This window comes from Mobula birostris, chromosome 30 (assembly GCF_030028105.1).
Source record: "Mobula birostris isolate sMobBir1 chromosome 30, sMobBir1.hap1, whole genome shotgun sequence".
Lineage (NCBI taxonomy): Eukaryota > Metazoa > Chordata > Chondrichthyes > Myliobatiformes > Myliobatidae > Mobula > Mobula birostris.
Genome location: NC_092399.1, coordinates 12,878,844 through 12,900,376, shown reverse-complemented (window position 1 = coordinate 12,900,376; position 21,533 = coordinate 12,878,844). Strand labels below are relative to the sequence as shown.

The 21,533-nt window shown below is 39.3% G+C and overlaps 1 protein-coding gene across 1 annotated transcript in view; it reads right to left on the bottom strand.

Annotated features, from left to right (window-relative positions):
* Positions 1-227: 227 nt before the first annotated feature.
* The window catches only part of LOC140190420 (claspin), a 57,107-nt gene continuing 35,801 nt past the window's right edge, over positions 228-21,533 (bottom strand). The window contains exons 14-26 of the mRNA XM_072246981.1: positions 18,556-18,773; positions 17,986-18,137; positions 17,433-17,656; positions 16,692-16,809; positions 16,490-16,556; positions 16,271-16,365; positions 15,791-15,952; positions 10,192-10,313; positions 8,057-8,184; positions 6,978-7,068; positions 5,458-5,531; positions 4,284-4,448; positions 228-455 (exon numbers count right to left, since the gene is read on the bottom strand). Of these exons, the coding sequence (XP_072103082.1) occupies positions 339-455; positions 4,284-4,448; positions 5,458-5,531; positions 6,978-7,068; positions 8,057-8,184; positions 10,192-10,313; positions 15,791-15,952; positions 16,271-16,365; positions 16,490-16,556; positions 16,692-16,809; positions 17,433-17,656; positions 17,986-18,137; positions 18,556-18,773 (1,733 nt within the window). The 3' untranslated portion in view covers positions 228-338. The remainder of the gene's footprint in view (positions 456-4,283; positions 4,449-5,457; positions 5,532-6,977; positions 7,069-8,056; positions 8,185-10,191; positions 10,314-15,790; positions 15,953-16,270; positions 16,366-16,489; positions 16,557-16,691; positions 16,810-17,432; positions 17,657-17,985; positions 18,138-18,555; positions 18,774-21,533) is intronic.

Below are 21,533 nucleotides of genomic sequence, written 5' to 3'. Positions count from 1 at the left end.
TATTCTTTATGAAGTTTTCCCTGTAGACATGAAGCTAATTTTTCATTGTTCCATTGGAAACTTGATTTTTAAAAAAACTTTATATTTGGATAATATATTCAGACTATAATACATAGTGTACAAATAGCACTTTGGAAAACAGTGCTTAAGTATTTTTTATACCAAAGACATCAATGTGCAAGTTGGTGAAAATTAGATCTCCACAGAATTATAAAAATGGTATTTATTTCTCAGATAAAACAATCTAGTAAGAGCATTTATAATCATGTACAAGCACAACACATCTAATTTACAATAACAAAATGAATAACAGTAAAGCTATATTATAATTACAATAATTATTTCTCTAAATATCGAAATATACTTCTAGTATGAGTGCTAGTTAATTGTGTCTTTTCAGTGCGTGGTTGCTTTGCTAATGAGGTGATTGGAGCAGCAGTTGCTTTTCTTTTTGTCTGCAAAACAAAATGGATTATTTATTTTTGTTGGCAATTTAAAAAAATGTATAAATATATACACCATTTCAAAAGACACAAGCAAAAAACAATGAGCCAATTAATGGAACATCAGACAATGAAAGCTTCCAGTCCCTCAACCATTTCACTGGTTAGACCATGGGTAGCCCACGTTTCAACACTGTTTGCTCACCATTTATCCACAAATACAGCCACCAGAATTAAGCCAAATTCCAAATTTCCCAATAAATATTGGAATTCTCTACTTGAAGTTTATATCCATACATGTTTCCCCCGCTATCTGAAGGTAGAGTGTTCCTATGAAATGGTTTGTAAGCCGGAGTGTCGTAAAGTGAATAAGCAGTTACCATTTATTAATATGGGAAAAAATTTTTGAGCCTTCCCAGACCCAAAAAATAACCTACAAAATCATGCCAAATAATACATAAAACCTAAAATAACAGTAACATGTAGTAAAAGCAGGAATGATATAAATACACAGCCTATATTAAGTAAAAATACTCTTCTGCAGCACTGTCTAGCGCAGTGAAAATCTCGTGGAAGCACTTTCGGCAGAAACACTCTCTCCAGTAACCTTTAAACTGTGAAGCTGCCAAATCATACCAAATAACACATAAAAATACACAGCCTATATAAAGTAGAAATAATGTATGTACAGCGTAGTTTCACTTACCAGAATCGGGAAGGCTCCAATAAACTGCAGTTTCATCACAGTTAAACACTTGCTTATACGAATAACCACCTGACGCAATCGGCAATCGCCTCTGATCTGGACCGACATTTACGTGCCGGGCGGCACCTAATTAATTAGCTCGTTTATTTTGGCTCTTTTCTTAAAGATGTGCTGGGTGCATTCCGACTACTGCTGCACCACTGCATTCTTTGCGGCAATGTATTGGTCCACAGCCTGGAGGTTGGGGACCACTGCTTAAACTATGAAGCTGCCCTCGCCTCAGAAACCGATCAAACCACCCATGACTACCTTTAAATTCCACTTTCGCAACGCTTTTATCACCATCGTCCAGTGCTTTCTGGTTCAGCTTATTAAAAATACTGACTGATTTCTCCTTAAGTATAAGAAAACTTAACGGAACACCACGCTTTGTAAACCCATCAATCCACTTAAGCAATAGACTTTCCATTTTATCCATTATTGGATGCAGACTAAGAGAGACCACTTTGCTACGAGCAGAACCAACAGTAACATTGGCAGCTTTCAAAATTCTTTCTCTCAGCGTATAAATAGTGCGAATGGTGGACGCAGGCAAGTTCAACGCGTGGACAATGTCCTTACTTCGTTCACCACAATCGAAACGCTTAATTATGTCTAGTTTTACACTAAGTGTAACACCCTTACGAGCTCTTTTAGTCTTTTCCAATACCTTAGAACTCATCTTGCTAATGGATGCGCAAAATAAATCCAGGTAAAGCACCTGTTTAAGCAATGCCGGCTAGAATGCAGTTCCGGGGTTGGAGCTTGGCTGTTCGGGCGTGCGCTGCCTTTTTTTGTAACAGTGTAAATACCTTCTGTCAGTGAAAACAGGTATCTAATGTAGGTCTTTCGTAACAGTGAGGTGTCGTAAAGCAAATGTTCGGAAAACAAGGGCCACCTGTATATCCAAGCAAATTATTTTTAGGATCATGTACCCCAACTAGAATACTCAACTTCCTAAAGTTTACACATGCTCTGCTTATAGTTTGACTTTCCAGACCAAGTATAATTCAGCAGATCTGGGCTGCGCACACTCTGAAGCCACTCTCTGTAGGTTCATACCCAAAACCAAAGCAGTGTGGTAAGCATAGCCTTACCAAGATTCTGTATAGTTTGAAACAGCGTTTCACGTCAGAATTCAACACTGCCACTCCCACTTTAAGGGCCAATATTTTTCTTTACAAATGTTTCTAACCAGTGAACTAGGTTGTGGTGTACCCTAACATACTTTGTAAACTATTCCATTTGGCGTTCTTTATCTTGGGGGTGATCTACTGTGAGTAAATTATCCAGACACATTTGGTTTCCAACAGGGTCTACTCCTATTCTTCATTAACATACTGTTCCAGAGCAAAACCAAGCACTCTTACACCTACTGATGCTACCAAAACTACTTCATACTGGGAGAACGTTTTGCTGAACACCTATGCTCTGTCCGCCAGAGAAAGCAGGATCTCCCAGTGGCCACACATTTTAATTCCACGTCCCATTCCCATTCTGATATGTCTATCCACGGCCTCCTCTACTGTAAAGATGAAGCCACACTCAGGTTGGAGGAACAACACCTTATATTCCGTCTGGATAGCCTCCAACCTGATGGCATGAACATTGACTTCTCAAACTTCCGCTAATGCCCCACCTCCCCCTCTAACCCCATCCGTTATTTATTTATATACACACATTCTTTCTCTCTGCCTCCTTTTTCTCCCTCTGTCCCTTTGACTATACCCCTTGCCCATCCTCTGGGTTTTTCCCCCCCTCCCCCTTTTCCTTCTCCCTGGGCCTCCTGTCCCATGATCCTCTCATATCACCTGTCCAGTTCTTGGCTCCATCCCTCCCCCTCCTGTCTTCTTCTATCATTTTGGATCTCCCCCCTCCCCCTACCACTTTCAAATCTCTTACTAGCTCTTCCTTCAGTTAGTCCTGACGAAGGGTCTCGGCCCAAAACGTCGACTGTACCTCTTCCTAGAGATGCTGCCTGGCCTGCTGCATTCACCAGCAACTTTGATGTGTGTTACTTCATACTAACCTCTTTTAGTCCCATTATTGCCTCCGTGTAACTTGGCTGAGAATTAGTGGTGGTTAGTAGCTATTTACTAAGTATTGAAAAGGCAAGTTCCATTATCTAGCCGATAATTCCATTCATTTATCTGGCTGAAGTGGTGAACCTTTGGAATTTTCTATCACAGATAGTTGTAGAGGCTCAATAACTGACTATATCTAAAATTCTTAACAACCTCTAAATCAAATACAAAGGGAATTGGGAGATGTGGACCAACTCAGGGCAGTGCTGCTGAGGTTAAAGATCAGCTATGGCTTTATTGAACGACCAGTTGTTGCTAATTCTGCATTTACTTTTGGTGATTTATTCAATAATGATGGTGTATTTAATGTCTCCTTTATTGTTCATCTCATCCAGTATTTTACATTCCTTTGCCTTAACACATCAGCATTATGTCCTTTTGTCAGAAAATAGTAAATAGTCAAAAAGTAGTCAGAAAATATTAAGAACTTTACCAAACTCATAATCTTCCACCAAAAGGACCTTTGTGCTCCTGAAATGACGAATTCTTTTGTTTTAGTTATCACCTTGCTGCTTTTGTCCTTACAAAACAACTTTGCACTTTCCTGCCAGTGTTTTTCATCATCTCGCTTTGCTTTCTTAAAGTCTTACACTTCCTGTATTCAGACTTTTTTTTAAATGTTTGACATCAGCTTCCCTTGACTGGCTTATCTCACACTCTGTGCATCTTTGTGGATTCAAATCTATTGAAACTCTTGGTAAAATACCCACCATTGTTTTGGCATAGATATACTTCCAAGAAGTTACTTGCAGACGTTTGCACTCAATCATTCTGTCTAGTAAAATCAGCCTTGCCCCAATTTTCTCCGATTTGGTCCTTGCAATTTTGCAGAGCCTAACTGAATTTTGATCTTTATCACCGAAATGAACCCACTGATACTTCTTCAAACTGCTCAGCTTTTTACCTCAAGAACAAATTCAGAATTGGTCCTTTGGAATTTCTCCTTAATGTTTGATATAGTTGCATTAGTCGATCGGTATCTGTCCTCTACACCTGTCTTTTTAGTCTTACCTGTGGCTTTGATTCTATCCTTTTCATATCATTCTTCTCTGGAGATAGTGTATGGAAGACAAAATTCCGGGAGTTGGCACGAGGAGCATTTAGATTCACGTCTGATATTGCTGCTAGCTTCTGTAGTACCTCTCGAGGTTGGTTTAGAAGAGATCCATTCTTTCTCTGTTGTGTATTTAAAAAAAAGAGAATATACTAACTCTAACTTCTTTACTGTTAACAGACTTTTCATTCTCAAGTTATGGATCAAAGTGAAATCCTTATGATCTATTATAAAATGGCAAGCATGCGTTTTCAGACACTTCTTCCTATAGTTTAAATGGATCAAAAGCAGTCTAAACTTTACGAGTGTTGAAATTTGAAATAAATTAAGCAGGTTTAAATTTACTGTGCTATTGGGACCGGAATTTAATTGTAATCATAATTTTCTATATATAATTACCTATATATGGAACATACCATTAAGACTTTTCTAAAAACAGAAATATATCATTTAACAGGATAGATTTTGCTAAGAGTTAGACAACCCAACCACATCACCTTCTGAATTCACTCCTTACATTTTTCCACCTTTTGCTCCACACCCAATAGTACCTATTCCACCTTGTCCCACCGCCAGACTGGGAAATATTTACCCTTATTCTCAATGCATTTATCACTCCAACTAAAACGTGGCAGATATTGAACATCTTGGGGAACTTGCTTCCGTTAGGAGTCTGGTTTACAAAACCAAAATCAAATACTCCACAATATATCACACACACAAAATAAAACATAACTTGGTACCATCTGCTGTTTCCATGTTTCCTTAATATCTGTGTCAGATCAGTTAGAATGACAATCAAACAGCCAACAAAGGAATAGTTCATTTTTGATTAGGAAATTGTTACACTACAATGGTACCCAAGGCTTGTCAAAACATAAAAGCAATTGAAGCCAAATACACATTCCACTTAATTTATGACATTAGCAGTTTAGGATTGCAGGATCAAATATATTCAAAAAATCTTTGTACATCTAATCAATAATTTTTTCAACCATAAACACTTGCACTATTGTAAAGAGGCAAAGTAATTTCAAAATACATCAAGACACTTTTAAAAAAAAAAACTTCATCTTCCCTCAGAACAAAAATTGAGATTTGGACTATACTTGCTTAAGATTGATTACATACACAAAAAATAGACTTTTGAGGCTTGAATCCCACTGATTCTTGCTGTTTTCTTGCTGGATCTTCCACGGAACTACCTGTAAACCCAGGCATGGCACATATTAGGTTGAGCATTTTTTTTTAAAAAAAGAACTGTGTCTCATACACATGGCAATTTTTGCAGAACATAAATTCTACATTTTATAATACAATTGAGTCTTATTCACAAACACAATTTTTCAGCATTTTCATGCACACACACAAGACACAGGAACAGAATTTGGCTATTCAGCCCAGAGTCTGTTCTTCCACACAATCATCACTGATTTATTATTCCCTCTTAACCTCATGCTCCTGCCTTCTCTCTATAACCTCTGACGCCTTTACCAATCAAGAATCCATCAACCTTCCATTTAAATATACCTAATGACTTGGCCTCCATAGCCATCTGTGGCAATAAATTCCATAGATTCATCACCCTTAAGGTAAAGAAATTCCTCAGGTTTGTTCACTTCATCCTGAGGTGTTGTCCTCCAGTCCAAGACAATACTGGAAACATCCTCTCCACATCCACTCTGTCCAAGCCTTTCAATATTCTCCAGGTTTCAATGAAATCCTCCTTCATCCCTCTGAACTCCAGCGAATACAGCCTTCAAACATTCCTCATACGTTAACTGTTTCATCCAGAGGATCATTCTTGTAAACTTCCTCTGAACCCTCTCAAATGCAAGCGCATCCTCCCTAGATATAGGGCACAGAACTACTTACAATTCTCCAAATATGATCTGAACATGTCTTCAAGCCTCAGCACTGCACCCTTGTCTTTATATTCTGTCCTCTTGAAATGAATGCTTACATTGCATTTGCCTTCCTTATTACCAATTCAACCTGTAAGTTAATCTTTAGGGAACCCTGCACCAGAACTCCCAAGTTCCTTTGCACTTCTGATTTCTGAATTTTCACCCCAGTTAGAAAATAATCTGCACCTTTATTCCTTCTATTTACATACATGACCTTACACTTCCCTACACTATATTCCATCTGCCACTTTTTTGTCCATTCTTCCAGGGGGTCCTTTTGCAGACACCCTGCTTCCTCGACACCACCTGTCTCTCCTCCTATCTTTTTATCACCTGCAAACTTGGCTACAAAGTCATCAATTCCAATATCCAGATGATTAACTAATAACCTGAAAAGTAATGGACCCAAAAGTAAGAAACCAGCACTAGCCACTGGCAGCCAACCCCTTTATTCCCACTCTTTGCCTTCTGCCAGTCAACCAATCTTTTATGCTAGTACCTTTCCAGTAATACCACAGACTCTTATCTTGATTAGCAACCTATGTGGCCTTCTGAAAATCCAAGTGCAACATCCACTGACTCTCCTTTGTCTATTCTGCCTGTCAACTTTTTTGACGAAACTTGAAATATATGTAAGAACATAACTGAAATGGTTCACTTGTGATTTGGTATTTACATTTTACTTTGTAATTTTAAGTTGATTTTGCACAAGATATGAACATCAAGTTGAACTGATATACGTACTTTTATGTAAAGCTTTGATGGTAATTTTCTTTGCCAGCTTCATGAATTGGCTTTCTTCACCAACCTCTTCCTCACTATCTGCTTCCTGGGACTGAAGGGAGAGCAGAAATTACACTGCTGCCTGATGAAATCCAGATTTGACTTACAAATCCAATGAAAAAGTTAAAAAAAAAAAAAAAATTTTGCTTTCAGTATACAAAAAGTAGTTTGAGCCAACAAACACCTAAGATTTCAAAAGTGTTTTTTTTTTGTGTTGTGAATGATATATAATGATATATCTTCTACTACCTTTATCTTATTAGACAGCAAAATAATGCCCAATAATATTTGAATTAAAATTGCTCACAGTATGATGCAACATTTTTTTCCTCTCTGTACTTCTCACTTATACACATTGTCTGGAAAGTGACTGGCTAGTGGAAGGGTGACAGTCATTTGCCTTGGTTGCACCAATGGCAGCGTTTGATTACCACAAACTACTCTTGGGTTAGATCATTGGGTTTTTGCAGTTTCTCTAGACAGAAATACCTACTAAGGAGCACAAGCCCAGAGGCTCCCAATATTGTGAACTATAAGGAAAAATATGGAAGGAATGGGTTATCTTGATGCGTTGTATAAAGCATAAGACTGTGTTAGGGGTATAACACATCTAAGAAGTACATTTAACAGACACTCCAAAACATCCATATGTCTAATATAATAATAAATTGTTTGTTAAACTGAAAGACTAGAGAATTTAAATGGAGACTTCTATGAGATTCCATTGGTAAAGTAGTTTTTGGAATTTTGGCCTCTTAAAGGGACCTTTGAGCCAGCAGAAATAAATCATTTATTCTCTTGAGATTCTTTTGTATCTGATACATTTTGACTAGAAAAAATCTGCATGTTCTTTCCTTCTACCTCTCCAACAAATCCACATGAAAGCTATGTAGCAGCCTGACAAATCACGGTAGTGTGATCCAAAAATTTATATTATACAACAGTTAACTTGACCAATTATGGTTGTCACAAGGATGCAAAATAATAAATATCTCTTAAAAAAAATAGATCTAATAAAAGACCTAAAGTGGAAAAACCACCTTCTCACGAAGCCACTGCTCTCGTTCAAACCGATCTTTCCGCCATTTTGCTTCTGCCTCATCTGCTTCCTCTTCATTTGTTTCATCCTCAGAATCTCCATGAAACTGGTCAACATGTGAAGAATCATCTGAAACAACACATTTATAAACATTCAACGTGGAATTTAGATATAATCAAGATTTAGGTTGAAGTGTGTTGCAGCCAGCCAGAAACACGGCGCTACACCAGACTGACATACTGAGCAGATGCACGGTGCTTCTGGATGTGAATGTAGTAAAGAGAATATGGAAGGATGATATAGAATTGCCCAAGAGATTCATTTCTTTCATGCATGTTACACGCAGAAGATCTTACGTACTCATTATCTGTTTGTTGTTCGTGATCCTTCCAATATTATTTTCCATTTATTGAAAATACAAAACATTTTCCTGTAAATCACTGAGTTTTCTGAAGATCCTTTAAATCAGGTTATACCATTTTGTTAAAATTTGCTATTTATTTAGGCAAATCACATTTTCTTGTACATTTTAAAATTCACTCAACAGCACTTTACAAGAAAACTACCACCCAAGCAAACATTAAGATTGGCTTCCTGTACCCCTAACTTAATTTGGTTGCTTTCCCAGCTTACAAAATTTTTCTGGTGGAGATAAGACCAAAATCAATTTTTAATCTTACATACTCAATATGAAAATTAAGTGCTCAAGATGAAATAATAAAAATTAAAATGAATTAACAGGACACTTACAATAGTGGAAATGAGAGGCCAATCATAATGGCTTTCTTAAACAAACTTAATGATCTTTTCATTTCCACAGAGTAGCAGTGAGGTTTATTTTATTTTAGAAGAGTACTTACATTTTTGCAGAACAAAGAAAAGAGTAAACATTAATCTACAAAAGTGAATAATTTTCAGAGATTAATGTTCAAGGATATGTAAAGCAGAACACTGTGGGAATTTTATCAAATTACACCTGGGTGGCACTTTAAATTTATGAGAGATTGAAAATACAAGTACTGACTTGAACAAGTGAAGAACTCCTCAAATTTAGCTCTCTTCACTATCTGCCTTTCCACAGGGACATTATCAACTGGGACATTGCGAACTTAAGACCATACCATGATATGGTCTGGCTCACTGTCTCAGATCTGAAATGCTTGTTGGTCAACAACAATAGTAGTAATAATAACAATAATAATGTCTCTGACAAACATGCACTACCTTAATTCCTTCCTACAAAAATAAAAAACATAAACCTTAACCATAGAAAATGGATGAGTACATCACAAGAATGCGCCTTTCAGCCCACGATGTTGTACTTAATTAAGCTAATGCTGCCTAATTAAACTAATCCCTTCAGCCATGGTCCATATCCCTCCATATTCATGCCCCCATCGAAGAACCCAGGTTTAATGTACTCTGCCTCCTCCACTCACCACTTTGTGTAGAAGTACTTACCCCACCTAATCACTTTTGAACTTGCCCCATCTCACCTTAAATGCGTGTTTTCTAATAGACATTTTGATCCTCGGAAAAAGATACTTCTCTACATTATCTATGCATCTCACAATTTTACAAATCTCACTGAGGTCTCCCTTCAGCTCCGCTGCTCCAGAGAAAACAACCCTAGTTTGCCCAACCTGTACTTATAGCCTCTAATCCTAAATTTCTCAGTAAACCTCTTCTGCACCCTCTCCAAAGCCTCCGCATCTTTCCCTTAACGTGGTGACCACGAATGCAAATTCCAGAAATGGCCTAACCAGAGGTTTATAATAAATGGAACATAATTTTCGGACTCTTGAACACTGTGTCTACTATTGTAAGCAGAAATTAAAATTAATTCAAACTACAACTCACAATCTACTTATAAAATCAACTAAAGTTTGAGTTGTATATAAAAAAACAAATTCCACAGGATTAATAGACCCAGTGCTACCAAAACACATAAACATTACTCCATTACCAAACTCAAGTTATTGACATAAAATCTTAAATTATTTTTATAACCGTGCTGAATAACTTACGAACTTGAGATAAACCGAGAATAAATACATGAAATACTGACAGCTTACTTAAAAGGGAAAAAATACCAAAATATAGATTGTACTTGAAAAAAATTACTTTGAAGCTCACCAATATTCTTCCAACGGAATTTTCGTGCACGTCCTGGTCCATCATTGTGCAGGTCCCCATCGGCCAAGTATTGTTCCTGATAAAGACGCAGTTGTCGTTTATCATCATCCATCAACACCTTCCTGCGAAGGGTTAAGGGAGGGATTGTGGTGGAGGAAGGAAAAGAGATAAGTAATCAATCAAACCTATATTCCCATCCAGCTGTACTCCAGCAGCAAAAGGTTGAGAATAAGTAAAAAACTGGTATACTTTAAACAAGAGATTCTGCAGGTGCTGGAAATCTGAAGCAACACACAAAATGCTGGAGGAACTCGGCAGGTTAGGCAGCATCCATGGAAATGAACAATCAATCAATGCTTCAGGCGAATCACCCCTTCAGGGCTGGAAAGGGAGGGGAAAGATGCCAGAATAAAAAAGGTGGGGAGATGGGAAGAAGGATAGCTAGAAAGTGATAGAGGAAGGAATCTGATCGGAAAGGAGAATGGACTGTAGGAGAATGGGAAGGAGGAAGCGCACCACAGGAAGGTGATAGGCAGCTGAGAAGAGGCAAGAGGCCAGAGTGGGGAATAATAGAAGGGGGGAAGAGGAGGGTTTTTTTTTTTTTTTTTTTTAGAAAACCAGAAGAAATCAATACTCATGCCATTAGGTCAGACTACGCAGATGAAATACACCAAGGATGGCCTCATCATGGCACAAGAGGAGGCCGTGGACCAATATATCAAAATGGGAATATGTATTGGAATTAAAACATTTGGCGGATGGAGCGAAGGTGCTTGACGAAGCACTCCCCCAGTTTACGCTGGAAGCTGCATCGTGAGCACAAGATACAACAGACAACCCCAGCAGGTTCGCAGGTGAAGTGTTGTCGCACCTGGAAGGACTGTTTAGAGCCTTGAATGGAAGCAGGGGAGTAGGGGAGGTGGTGAATGGGCAGGAGTAGTACTTTGGCTGCTTGCACTGATAAGTGCCGGGAAGAGAGATTTGAGGGTTGGGACATGTAGACAAGGGAATCATGGAGGGAGTGATCTCTGCAGAAAGAGGGCAGGTAGGGAGAGAAGAGAAAGAAGAGATAAAGACATGTTGGTGGTAGGATCCCTCTAGTGAAGAAGGGTGAAAGTTGCAGAGAATAATGTGTTGGATGTGAAGACTCATGGGACATGAGGAACTCTATTACCATTAAGGCAGCAGGAAGACGGGGTGAGTGGGGAATGGAGGAGATGCAGGTGAGGGCAGCATCAATGGTGGAGGAAGGGAAATTCTGTTCTGATGTCCTGGAAAAGAAAGCATCCTGGGAACACGTGGCAGAGATGAAGGAACTGAGAAAAGGAAATAGCATTTTTAAAGGGTGGAATGAGGTAGAATCAAGATAGCTGTGGAAATGGGTAGGTCTATAAAAAAATGACGGTTAACAATTGTCTCCAGAGATGGAGACAGAGAGATCACGAAAGGGGAGGGAGGTGTAAGAAATGGACCAAGTGAATTTAAGGGCAAGCTGGAAGTTGAAGGCAAAGTTGATGAAATTGACAAACTCAGCATGGGTGCATGAACCACCACCAATGTAGTCATTAATGTGGTGGAGGTGAGTTGGGGAATATTACTGGGGAAGGCTTGGAACATGGACCGTCTTCGTAGCCAACGAAAAGGCAGGCATAGCAGGGGCACATGCAGGAGTCCATGGCCACCCTTTGAATCTTGAGAAAGTGGGGGGAGCCGAAGGAAAAATTATTGAGGGCAAGGACCTGTTCTGCCAGATGGAAGAGGGTGGTGGAGGAGGGGAACTGGTTGGTTCTGTTACTAAGAAACTGGACATCCATGGTGAAAATGAGGCAGTAAGAGTCAGGAATTGGAAGTTACTGAGGAGATCAATAGCATAAGAAGTGTTGCAGATGTATTGGGGGGTGGGAGGAAGGAGAATGGAATCAAGCTATGTGGACATGAGTTCAGTGGGGCAGGAGCACACAGAGACAATGGGCCTACCCAGAAAGTCTGGTTTGTGGATCTCAGGTAAAAAGTAAAAGCAAGCAGTGCAGGGTAAGTTTGGTGGCAGTGGATGGGAGGTCTCCAGAGTTGATGAGGTCAGTGATGGTGTCAGAAACAAGTTTTCCGATGGTCCAAAGTGGTGCCCTCTTCAAGGGATAGGTTAGAGGAGGTGTCTGAGATTTCTAGCCTGGCCTCAGCAAGGTAGAGGTCAGTGTGCCACTGGCATATCTTTCTTCTTCGCCCCTAGCCTTCTATATGAACTTTATGGTGGGGTATGGAATTTAAAGTCATGATAAAATAAGCCTTGGTCTGAAGACTTGTTAGAATAAGTCTGTTTCTGGAGTTCTGGAATAATTTGTTTAGATTGACTCAAGTTCAATGTCAGACTGCTACTAAAAGTTGAATTCTTTAAATTAATCATTCAGCACTCCCAATTAAATACGAAGCAAGCAAAATGTTATTTTAAATTATAAGCTTCTGTCTAATTAAATGCTATTATTTCAAACTAAAATAGAGAAATTACTGACCAAGGATACATTTCAAAGTAGCAAACAAGATTTCTGGGAGAATTTAGATTGAATGGAAAAGAATATAACTGGAAATCTGACTTGAATTTTTTACATTCATGGTTATGGGGACATGAACTGTGCATAGAGTTCAAGTTGCACACTGCAGAAATGGGCGCTTCAGCTCACCACATCCGTACCGACCTTCATGAGAGTATTCACACTAATCCCAGTTGCCCACATCAGGTCCAAATCATTCTCAGCCTTACCTGTATAACTGTCTATCCAAATGTTTCCTAAACATAGTGATTGTATCTGACTCTACCACATCCTCGATCAGCCCAGTTCCAGATATCAACAGTTTTCGGAGTTTAAATAAAATCCTCATTAAGTACCCTTTAAAGCTGCTTTCTCTCACCTTAAACAATTGCACTTTAATTAAAAACCAACAGAAGGCAACTAAAGAAGCCATAGGGGAAAAGATGAAACATGAAGGTAAGCTAGCCAATAATATCAGAGCATACAAAAAGTTTCTTCAGATATATAAAGTGTAAGAGAGCCCAGAGTAGACATCAAACGCTGGGGAGGTAGTAACGAGGGACATGGAGAAAGCCAACAAACTAAGTATTTTGCATCCGCCTTCACTGTGGAACTCAGGCAGCAGTATGCTAGAAGTTTGAGAATGTTAGGGGGCAGAAGTGGGTGCACTGCTAATATTAAACAGAAGATGCTTAGGAAGCTGAAACGTCTGAAGGTAGATAACTCAGCTGGACTAGATGGGACTACACCCTAGGGTTCTGAAAGAGGCAGGAAAGAGATAGTAGAGGCATTAGTAATGATCTTTCAAGAAACAATAGATTCTGACACTGTTCCGGAGAACTGAAAAGTTGAAATATCACTCCACTCTTCAAGAAGGGAGGGAAGCAGATGAAAGAAAGTTATAGGCAGTTAGTCTGACCTCAGTAGTTGGGAAGATGTTGGGAGTCGATTGTTAAGGATGAGGTCTCAATGTACTTGGAGGCACGTGATGAAATAGGCCAAAGTCAGCATTGTTTCCTTAATGGAAAATCTTGCCTGACAAATCTGTTAGTCTTCTTTGAGGAAATAACAATCAGAATATTCAAAGGAGAATCTGTGGATGTTGTGCACTCGGATTTTCAGAAGGCCTTTAACAAGATGCCGCACATGAGGCTGCTTAACAAGCAGTGAGCCCATGGTATTACAGGAAAGATACTAGCATGGATAGAGCATTGGCTGATGGGCGGGAGGCAGAGTAGGAATAAAGGAAGCCTTTTCTGAGTGTTGCGGGTGACTAGTGGTATTCCACAGGGGTCGGTGTTGGGACCCCTTTGTACGTTATACAGTATGCCATGATTTGGATGATGAAATCGATGGCTTTGGGGCCAGGTTTGCAGACGATACAAAGATAGGTGGAGGGACAGGTAATGTTGAGGAAGCAAGGAGACTGCAAAAGGACTTGGACAGACTGGGAAAATGGGCAAAGACATGGCAAAAAGAATACAGTGTTGGGAAGAGCTTGGCCATGCGCTTTAGATAAAAGGAACAAAAGTATAGACCAATTTCTAAACGGGGAGAAAATGCAAAAACCTGAGCTGCAAAGGGACTTGGTATTCTGTGTGCTAAAGTTTAACTTGCAGGTTGAGATGGCTAGGCAAGCAAATGCAATGTTAGCATTAATTCCACGAGGTCTAGAATATAAAAGCAAGGACGTAATGTTGAGGCTTTATAAAGCACTGGTGAGGCCTCATTTGGACTATTGGGAGCAGTTTTGGGCCCCTTATCCAAGAAAGGATGTGCTGACATTGGAGAGGGTTCAGAGGAGGTTCATGAGAATGATTTCGGTAATAAAAGGGTTAGCGTATGAGGAGCATTTGAAGGCTCTGGGCCTGTACTTGCTGGAATTTAGAAGAATTGGGGGAGGGGAATTTTGAGAGGCTTACATAGAGTGTATGTGAAGTGGATGCTTTCTATAGTGGGGGGACGTCTAGGACCAGAGGGCACAGCCTCAGAATAGCGGGGTGTTCATTAACAAGAGATGAGGAGGAATTTCTTTAGTCAGAGGGTGGTGAATTTATGGAATTTGTCGCCACAGGCAGCAGTGGAGGCCAAGTCATTGGGTATATTATGGAGGTTGATAGGTTCTTGATTAGTCAGGGCATACAAGGTTACGGGGAGAAGGCATGAGAATGGAGTTGAAGGGGAAAATGGATCAGCTATGATGAAATGACAGAGCAGGCTCGATGGGCCAAATGGCCTAATTCTGCTCCTTTTTCTTATGGTCTTATTTTTGATACCCACAGCTTTGGAAATAGATGGATTATCTTCTCTATTTATACCTCTTATGATCTCATACACATGCCTATCATGTCACCCTTTAGCACCTTCACTCCAGAAAGGAAAAAAAACTGATCTAATTTCTCCTTAAACCAGGGGTTTCCAAAAATTTTTTTATGCTATGGACCCCTACCATTAACCAAGGAGTCTGTAGACATCAAGTTGGGGACCCCTGCCTTAAACAAAAGTACTCTATCCAAGCATTTTCCAGTAAACTTCCTCTGCATTTTCACCAGCTCAACTGTCTCCTTCCTTTTGCGAGTCAACACAAACCACACACAGTTAACCTCAAGTGCTGTTGAAACAGTTCTTTATAAAGTTGCTCATTTTGTCCCAACTTTTGTATTTTATGCCCATGAAGGCGTGTTCTTTACCACTTCATCTGCCCGCCTTCTACAATCTGCAGAAGTATTTGTGTGCAAGAGTACATGCTGATAGAGTCACCGAATGCGAATTCAAATTTAAGGCAAATCTACTTCGACTTACATGCTAATGATTCTACTTATTGTTCTTTGGTCAACTGCAATTGACATTTGAGTTATTAGATTAAATAACAAGATCTTTCACTCTTAAAAGCAGTTTTTTTTTAAAAAAATTGAACAAAATCAACCACTCATGCAATTTAAAGGCAGTGCATATATAGTATTTGTTAAGGTAGCACCAAAGTTCTAAAATTAGATCGTATTAAATATTTCAATTACTTCAACCAAAACCAAGATCCCAGATAAAATTAATATTGTTTGTCTGTGAAGACTCACATGTGAATTTTGTTGACTTGCTCTTGCAGTTCTTCATCTGATGGCAGTTCTTCCTCGATTTCCTCTTCTTCGTAGTTGTCAGATTCTGCATCGTATTCCTCATCACTTGCCACGTCGCTGCCAGAAAGTTCAGCCTCATCTTCTACAAAGTCTCCCAGTTTTCTATTCAAATAATTTCAATTTAGTCATATTTGGGTTGTGGTAACTGAAACAGTGAATAATCTACTTTATATTTTTATACAACCACCAGGATAAGATGCCAATTTCTTCAGAAGAAATAAAACAATTTGAGTAGTTGGAACAATGGTTGGGAAGCATGTGGTAGATCATTGTTGACAGCCATTGCTTGTCCAAAACTTAGAAAACAGACACTGCAATATTTCAATGAAAATGATACATTTTGGAAAAACACAGAACATTTACAAAGGCACAGCTGTGACTTAGTAGGAAGAAAAAAAATAAAACGTGGGATACACTCACAATTTGCTTTTTCTCTTTATTTGTTGAGCCAATTGCTCCTCTTCATCTTCCTCTTCTTCACCTTCTTTGTTTTCTTCATCTTCACTTTCATCATCCTAATTAGAGAAATTTGACATCAGCTTTTCTTCAGCAACACTTACTACATGGCATTCTTATCTATTTTTTGACAAGTAGAACCCATCAGATTACTTTTTGACCAGAATTCATACATTCTCTCACCTCATTCTCAAAAACTTCATCATCAGTTAGCAGCTGAAATTGATCATCTTCATTTTCATCACCTTCCCTAGACAGAGGATAGAAATTAAACGGATAATAAAAAGTAGTTTTCATTCTAGAAATATTTCAAAAGGCATATTGAAACAAATGCAAAACTACCAAAGTTCTGATTAATACTGTTTTGCAGAAATGAAAAGATTACCTGTCTGTTGGAAAAGAGCCTGAGCAAAGAGCCAGCACCTCATTCATAGGATCATCAGATACTGTGGTTGTGTCTTTTTGTTGCTTTACAGTAGAAGTGATGGAAGACAATGAATCTGCTGTAGAGTGAAAGAAACACTTAAAAATAAATCCAAATGATAAGAGTAATTGCTTAATTTACAAATTTCTGCTGTAAGATAATTGAATGCATCTTCAATTTACTAAGCTAATTTTTTTTTAGTTTATGAATAGACTATCAATATCTGCACATATTAATCACCTTATCCAAAGGTGTCCATAAAATACTTCACCAGCCTGGTTGAATTTTGCATCGCTTCACACAGCAAAATACTTCCAAAGAATATACCTTTTCATAAATTGAGTGAGAGTCCGAATAGCATGAAAGCAGGGCCTTCATTCCACTGTTTCTGTCCAACCATCAAGTACTTATTTACATCCAGCATTTGACCTATGGTCCCATCTGCTACAGCACTTCTCTTAATCATTAAGCCTTCTTATGCTGCCTCTAGTCCAAAATTACAAACAGCATTTGATGAAAATATGCTTCCTCAAATCCCATCCTTCTCCTCCTCAAGGAATGACTGCACTAGATTTTTCTCATTTCAAGTTCACACCTACCCAATTACCCTGTGCAAAAATAAGCAGAAGACTATCAGTATAATACACACACCAGGTTCTTCTCTATGCATGTAGAATTTAAGTTAAAATTACAAGAGCATACCTGGAGAAATAAATTTGCCAGAGCAAAGTCCAAGCAGCTCATCGATATTTTCTTTTTCTTTGTTTTCTTTTAGTGTATCAAGATTTTGAGATTTAAATTCTCCTGAACAAAGGCCCAACAACTCTCCCATGTTGGCATCCATTGCGTTTTCATCCATACTGTCCAAGATCAGTTGTCGCTTTAATGGCTGCCTCTGATTGCTGTGATGACCCACATTCAGAAACCTAGTTAAACCAAATACAATTTCAGAGGTTCTGCAATATCATAATAACTACCTTGAAGTTTAAAAATACAATTCTTCATACAAGGCGAAAATCAGAGAAGATATTCATGACTTCACTACACAACAGATGCTTTATAGATTCCAAAATAACAGAAAAGCTATTCAAAATGGTATGGGACAGCTAAATTCAAGAACTTAAACATTGTTGTTTCAATGACTTGTATCTCAATATACAATAGGTAAAATTCCACACTCCAAGCAAGAGTAAATTATTAATTTAAAAACTTGTATTCTCCCAACTCTGACCTTTTGAATGAACATAGCACCTACCCATCTGAATCAAGTAACTGACTTTGTGTTTCATCTTCAAGAGAGAACCTGAACTGAGATTCACCAGCTGAATTTTTGGGATCTGGAGATGCATTGTACAAGTCTTGTGAATCTTCTACTGGCATAGAAGGCTCAGACAACTTCCCAGAACTCTGATGGCATAAAAATGCATTGATAATTTTATTTTCGCTATAAATAGCATGTACAGTACTCATTACCCCACCTAAGAGAACATAGCCTTTTACCACATGATGACAAACATTAATTTCAATTTTTTGTCTGCTTAGCAAGGTTTAGTTTAATGTACCACTAGATGTACAAAATAGTTGCTATTTTAGTTTTAAAGGCACAGTGTTTTAGTTGGTCTTTCCTAACAGTAAAAATAACCTCACTTTTTTTTCTGTTTTGGGGCAATTAGACCAATTTGTAGCCTTATGAAAAATGTACTTGTTCGTCTTTGTAACAGCTAGCATTGGAGAATTCAAGATTTATAATATAGCCCTACAATCCAGGAGATCAATAATTGTAAAAAAACAAGTTGATAAATCTGAATTTACATCTCAAACTTACCTTTGATGCTGAACTAATGAAGCTTGTTTTGAACTGACTATTTGGATTAAAGAGGTTAGGTGATGGTGATCGGAATCCTCCGTGCATAGCAATTCCAAATCTGCCAGGCTGTTTGTTAATTGGTTGATATGAAGGAATCATTGATCCAATTAGCTCAAAGCTACTGTTGTGGCTATTGTCCTTTGTTGTGGATGCCTGGGAGATGGAATCATCTTCATCTGAAACATTGATGTATATATTTTCAAACGACAATTATTAATACCTAGTTAAGACAATGATGTGCCACTAGAAATCTGCCTTATTTAGCAGTCTGTTCTTGAGCTAGCTTCAAGTTTCACGAGGAAATGCACAAAAGTTTTCACCAAAGCACATTTAGGAAATATGCGGTTATTAATTTTTTGATGAAAATGCAGGTTTACAAAATTACCATGTCAGATAAACCAGCTTGGCAATGAAGATATTAGGACTGACTTGGTGCTTGTATAAGAAAGGTAACTTAATAATGAAGGAAAAAAAAGTCCAAATTACAACTCAGTAAATTGTATAAGAGAATGCGGGCAGGATTAGTTGTTGCTACATTCGGTTCTCTCAGCATCGACAATCTAGGTACCAATCATAGCTGCAGTCTTAGAATAGTAACAAGACACTGCTCATTCAAATATAAAGAAATCAAGTTTATCAAATTGAATTCTACCAGGTCAGACAAAGCCAAAAGCCCATCTTTCTTGCTCTATACTTCATATTCTGTGGATTCTGGTTATTTGGGCCATTGGTTAATTGGGGCAGCAGTTTATTTGGGACAACTCTTGGAGAACAAAAACATGTGAGTATCTGGGGGACAATGACCACGCTCCCTGGCCTTTAGCATTATCATGGAAAAGGATAGAATCAGAGGGGACAGGAAAATTTTTAATTGGCGAAGGGCAAATCATGAGGCTATAAGGCTAGAACTTGCGGGTGTGAATTGGGATGATGTTTTTGCAGGGAAATGTACTATGGACATGTGGTCAATATTTAGGGATCTCTTGCAGAATGTTAGGGATAAACTTGTCCCGATGAGGAAGATAAAGAATGGTAGGGTGAAGGAACCATGGGTGACAAGTGAGGTGGAAAATCTAGTCAGGTGGAAGAAGACAGCATACATGAGGTTTAAGAAGCAAGGATCAGATGGGTCTATTGAGGAATATAGGGTAGCAAGAAAGGAGCTTAAGAAGGGGCTGAGGAGAGCAAGAAGGGGGCATGAGAAGGCCTTGGTGAGTAGGGTAAAGGAAAACCCCAAGGCATTCTTCAATTATGTGAAGAACAAAAGGATGACAGGAGCGAAGGTAGGACCGATCAGAGATAAAGGTGGGAAGATGTGCCTGGAGGCTGTGGAAGTGAGCGAGGTCCTCAATGAATACTTCTCTTCGGTATTCACCAATGAGAGGGAACTTGATGACGGTGAGGACAATATGAGTGAGGTTGATATTCTGGAGCATGTTGATATTAAGGGAGAGGAGGTGTTGGAGTTGTTAAAATATATTAGGATGCTTAAGTCCCTGGGGCCTGACGGAATATTCCCCAACCTTTGTGTCGTCTGCAAATCTCCACGAGGCAAGAGAAGAGATTGCTGAGCCTCTGGTTAGGATCTTTATGTCCTCGTTGCCCACAGGAATGGTACCGGAGGATTGGAGGGAAGTGAATTGTTGTCCCCTTGTTCAAAAAAGGTAGTAGGAATAGTCCGGGTAATTATAGACCAGTGAGCCTAAAGGCTGATTTATACTTGTGCGTACAGGCTACGCCTTAGGCCTAATTTATACTTTTGCGTAGCCCTACGCCATAGCGAGCATGCGTAGTTGTGTATGTATCACTCTGCAATTCGCCGCCAAAACGCTAGTTGGCGGTGGGGTTTCTATGCCACTGTGTTGAGTTTCTTCGTGAGAGACACGGACAAGGAAATGCATTTCAAATATTTTCGGATGTCGGCAGGTAGATTTGACGATTTGGTTCATCGTCTCCAACCATTTATTTAGCATCAGCGTACAGACACGGCGGAGAAAAACAACTGGAAATGCGATGCTACCAAGCGGACCAATCACAGTTGTTGCTGTCTGCGTCGCCACGACACGCGAGTTACATTTTTGGGGAGGTGCACGTCATCCTACGGCGTACACTTGATGCAGAAGTATAAATCAGCCTTTATGTCTGTGGTGGGAAAGCTGTTAGAAAAGATTCTTAGAGATAGGATCTATGGGCATTTAGAGAATCATGGTCTGATCAGAGAGGGACAGTCAGCATGGCTTTGTGAAGGGCAGATCATGTCTAACAAGTCTGATAGAGTTCTTTGAGGAGGTGACCAGGTATATAGATGAGGGTAGTGCAGTGGATGTGATCTACATGGATTTTAGTAAGACATTTGACAAGGTTCCACACGGTAGGCTTATTCAGAAAGTCAGAAGGCATGGGTTCCGGGGAAGTTTGGCCAGGTGGATTCAGAATTGGCTTGCCTGCAGAAAGCAGAGGGTCATGGTGGAGGGAGTACATTCGGATTGGAGGGTTGTGACTAATGGGGTCCCACAAGGATTGGCTCTGGGACCTCTACTTTTCGTGATTTTTATTAACAACCTGGATGTGGGGGTAGGAGGGTGGGTTGGCAAGTTTGCAGACGACACAGAGGTTGGTGGTGTTGTGGATAGTGTAGAGGATTGTCCAAGATTGCAGAGACAGTGATAGGATGCAGAAGTGGGCTGAGAAGTGGCAGATGGAGTTCAACCCGGAGAAGTGTGAGGTGGTACACTTTGGAAGGACAAACTCCAAGGCAGAGTACAAAGTAAATGGCAGGATACTTGGTAGTGTGGAGGAGCAGAGGGATCTGGGGGTACATGTCCACAGATCCCTGAAAGTTGCCTCACAGGTAGATAGGGTAGTTAAGAAAGCTTATGGGGTGTTAGCTTTCATAAGTCGAGGGATAGAGTTTAAGAGTCGCGAGGTAATGATGC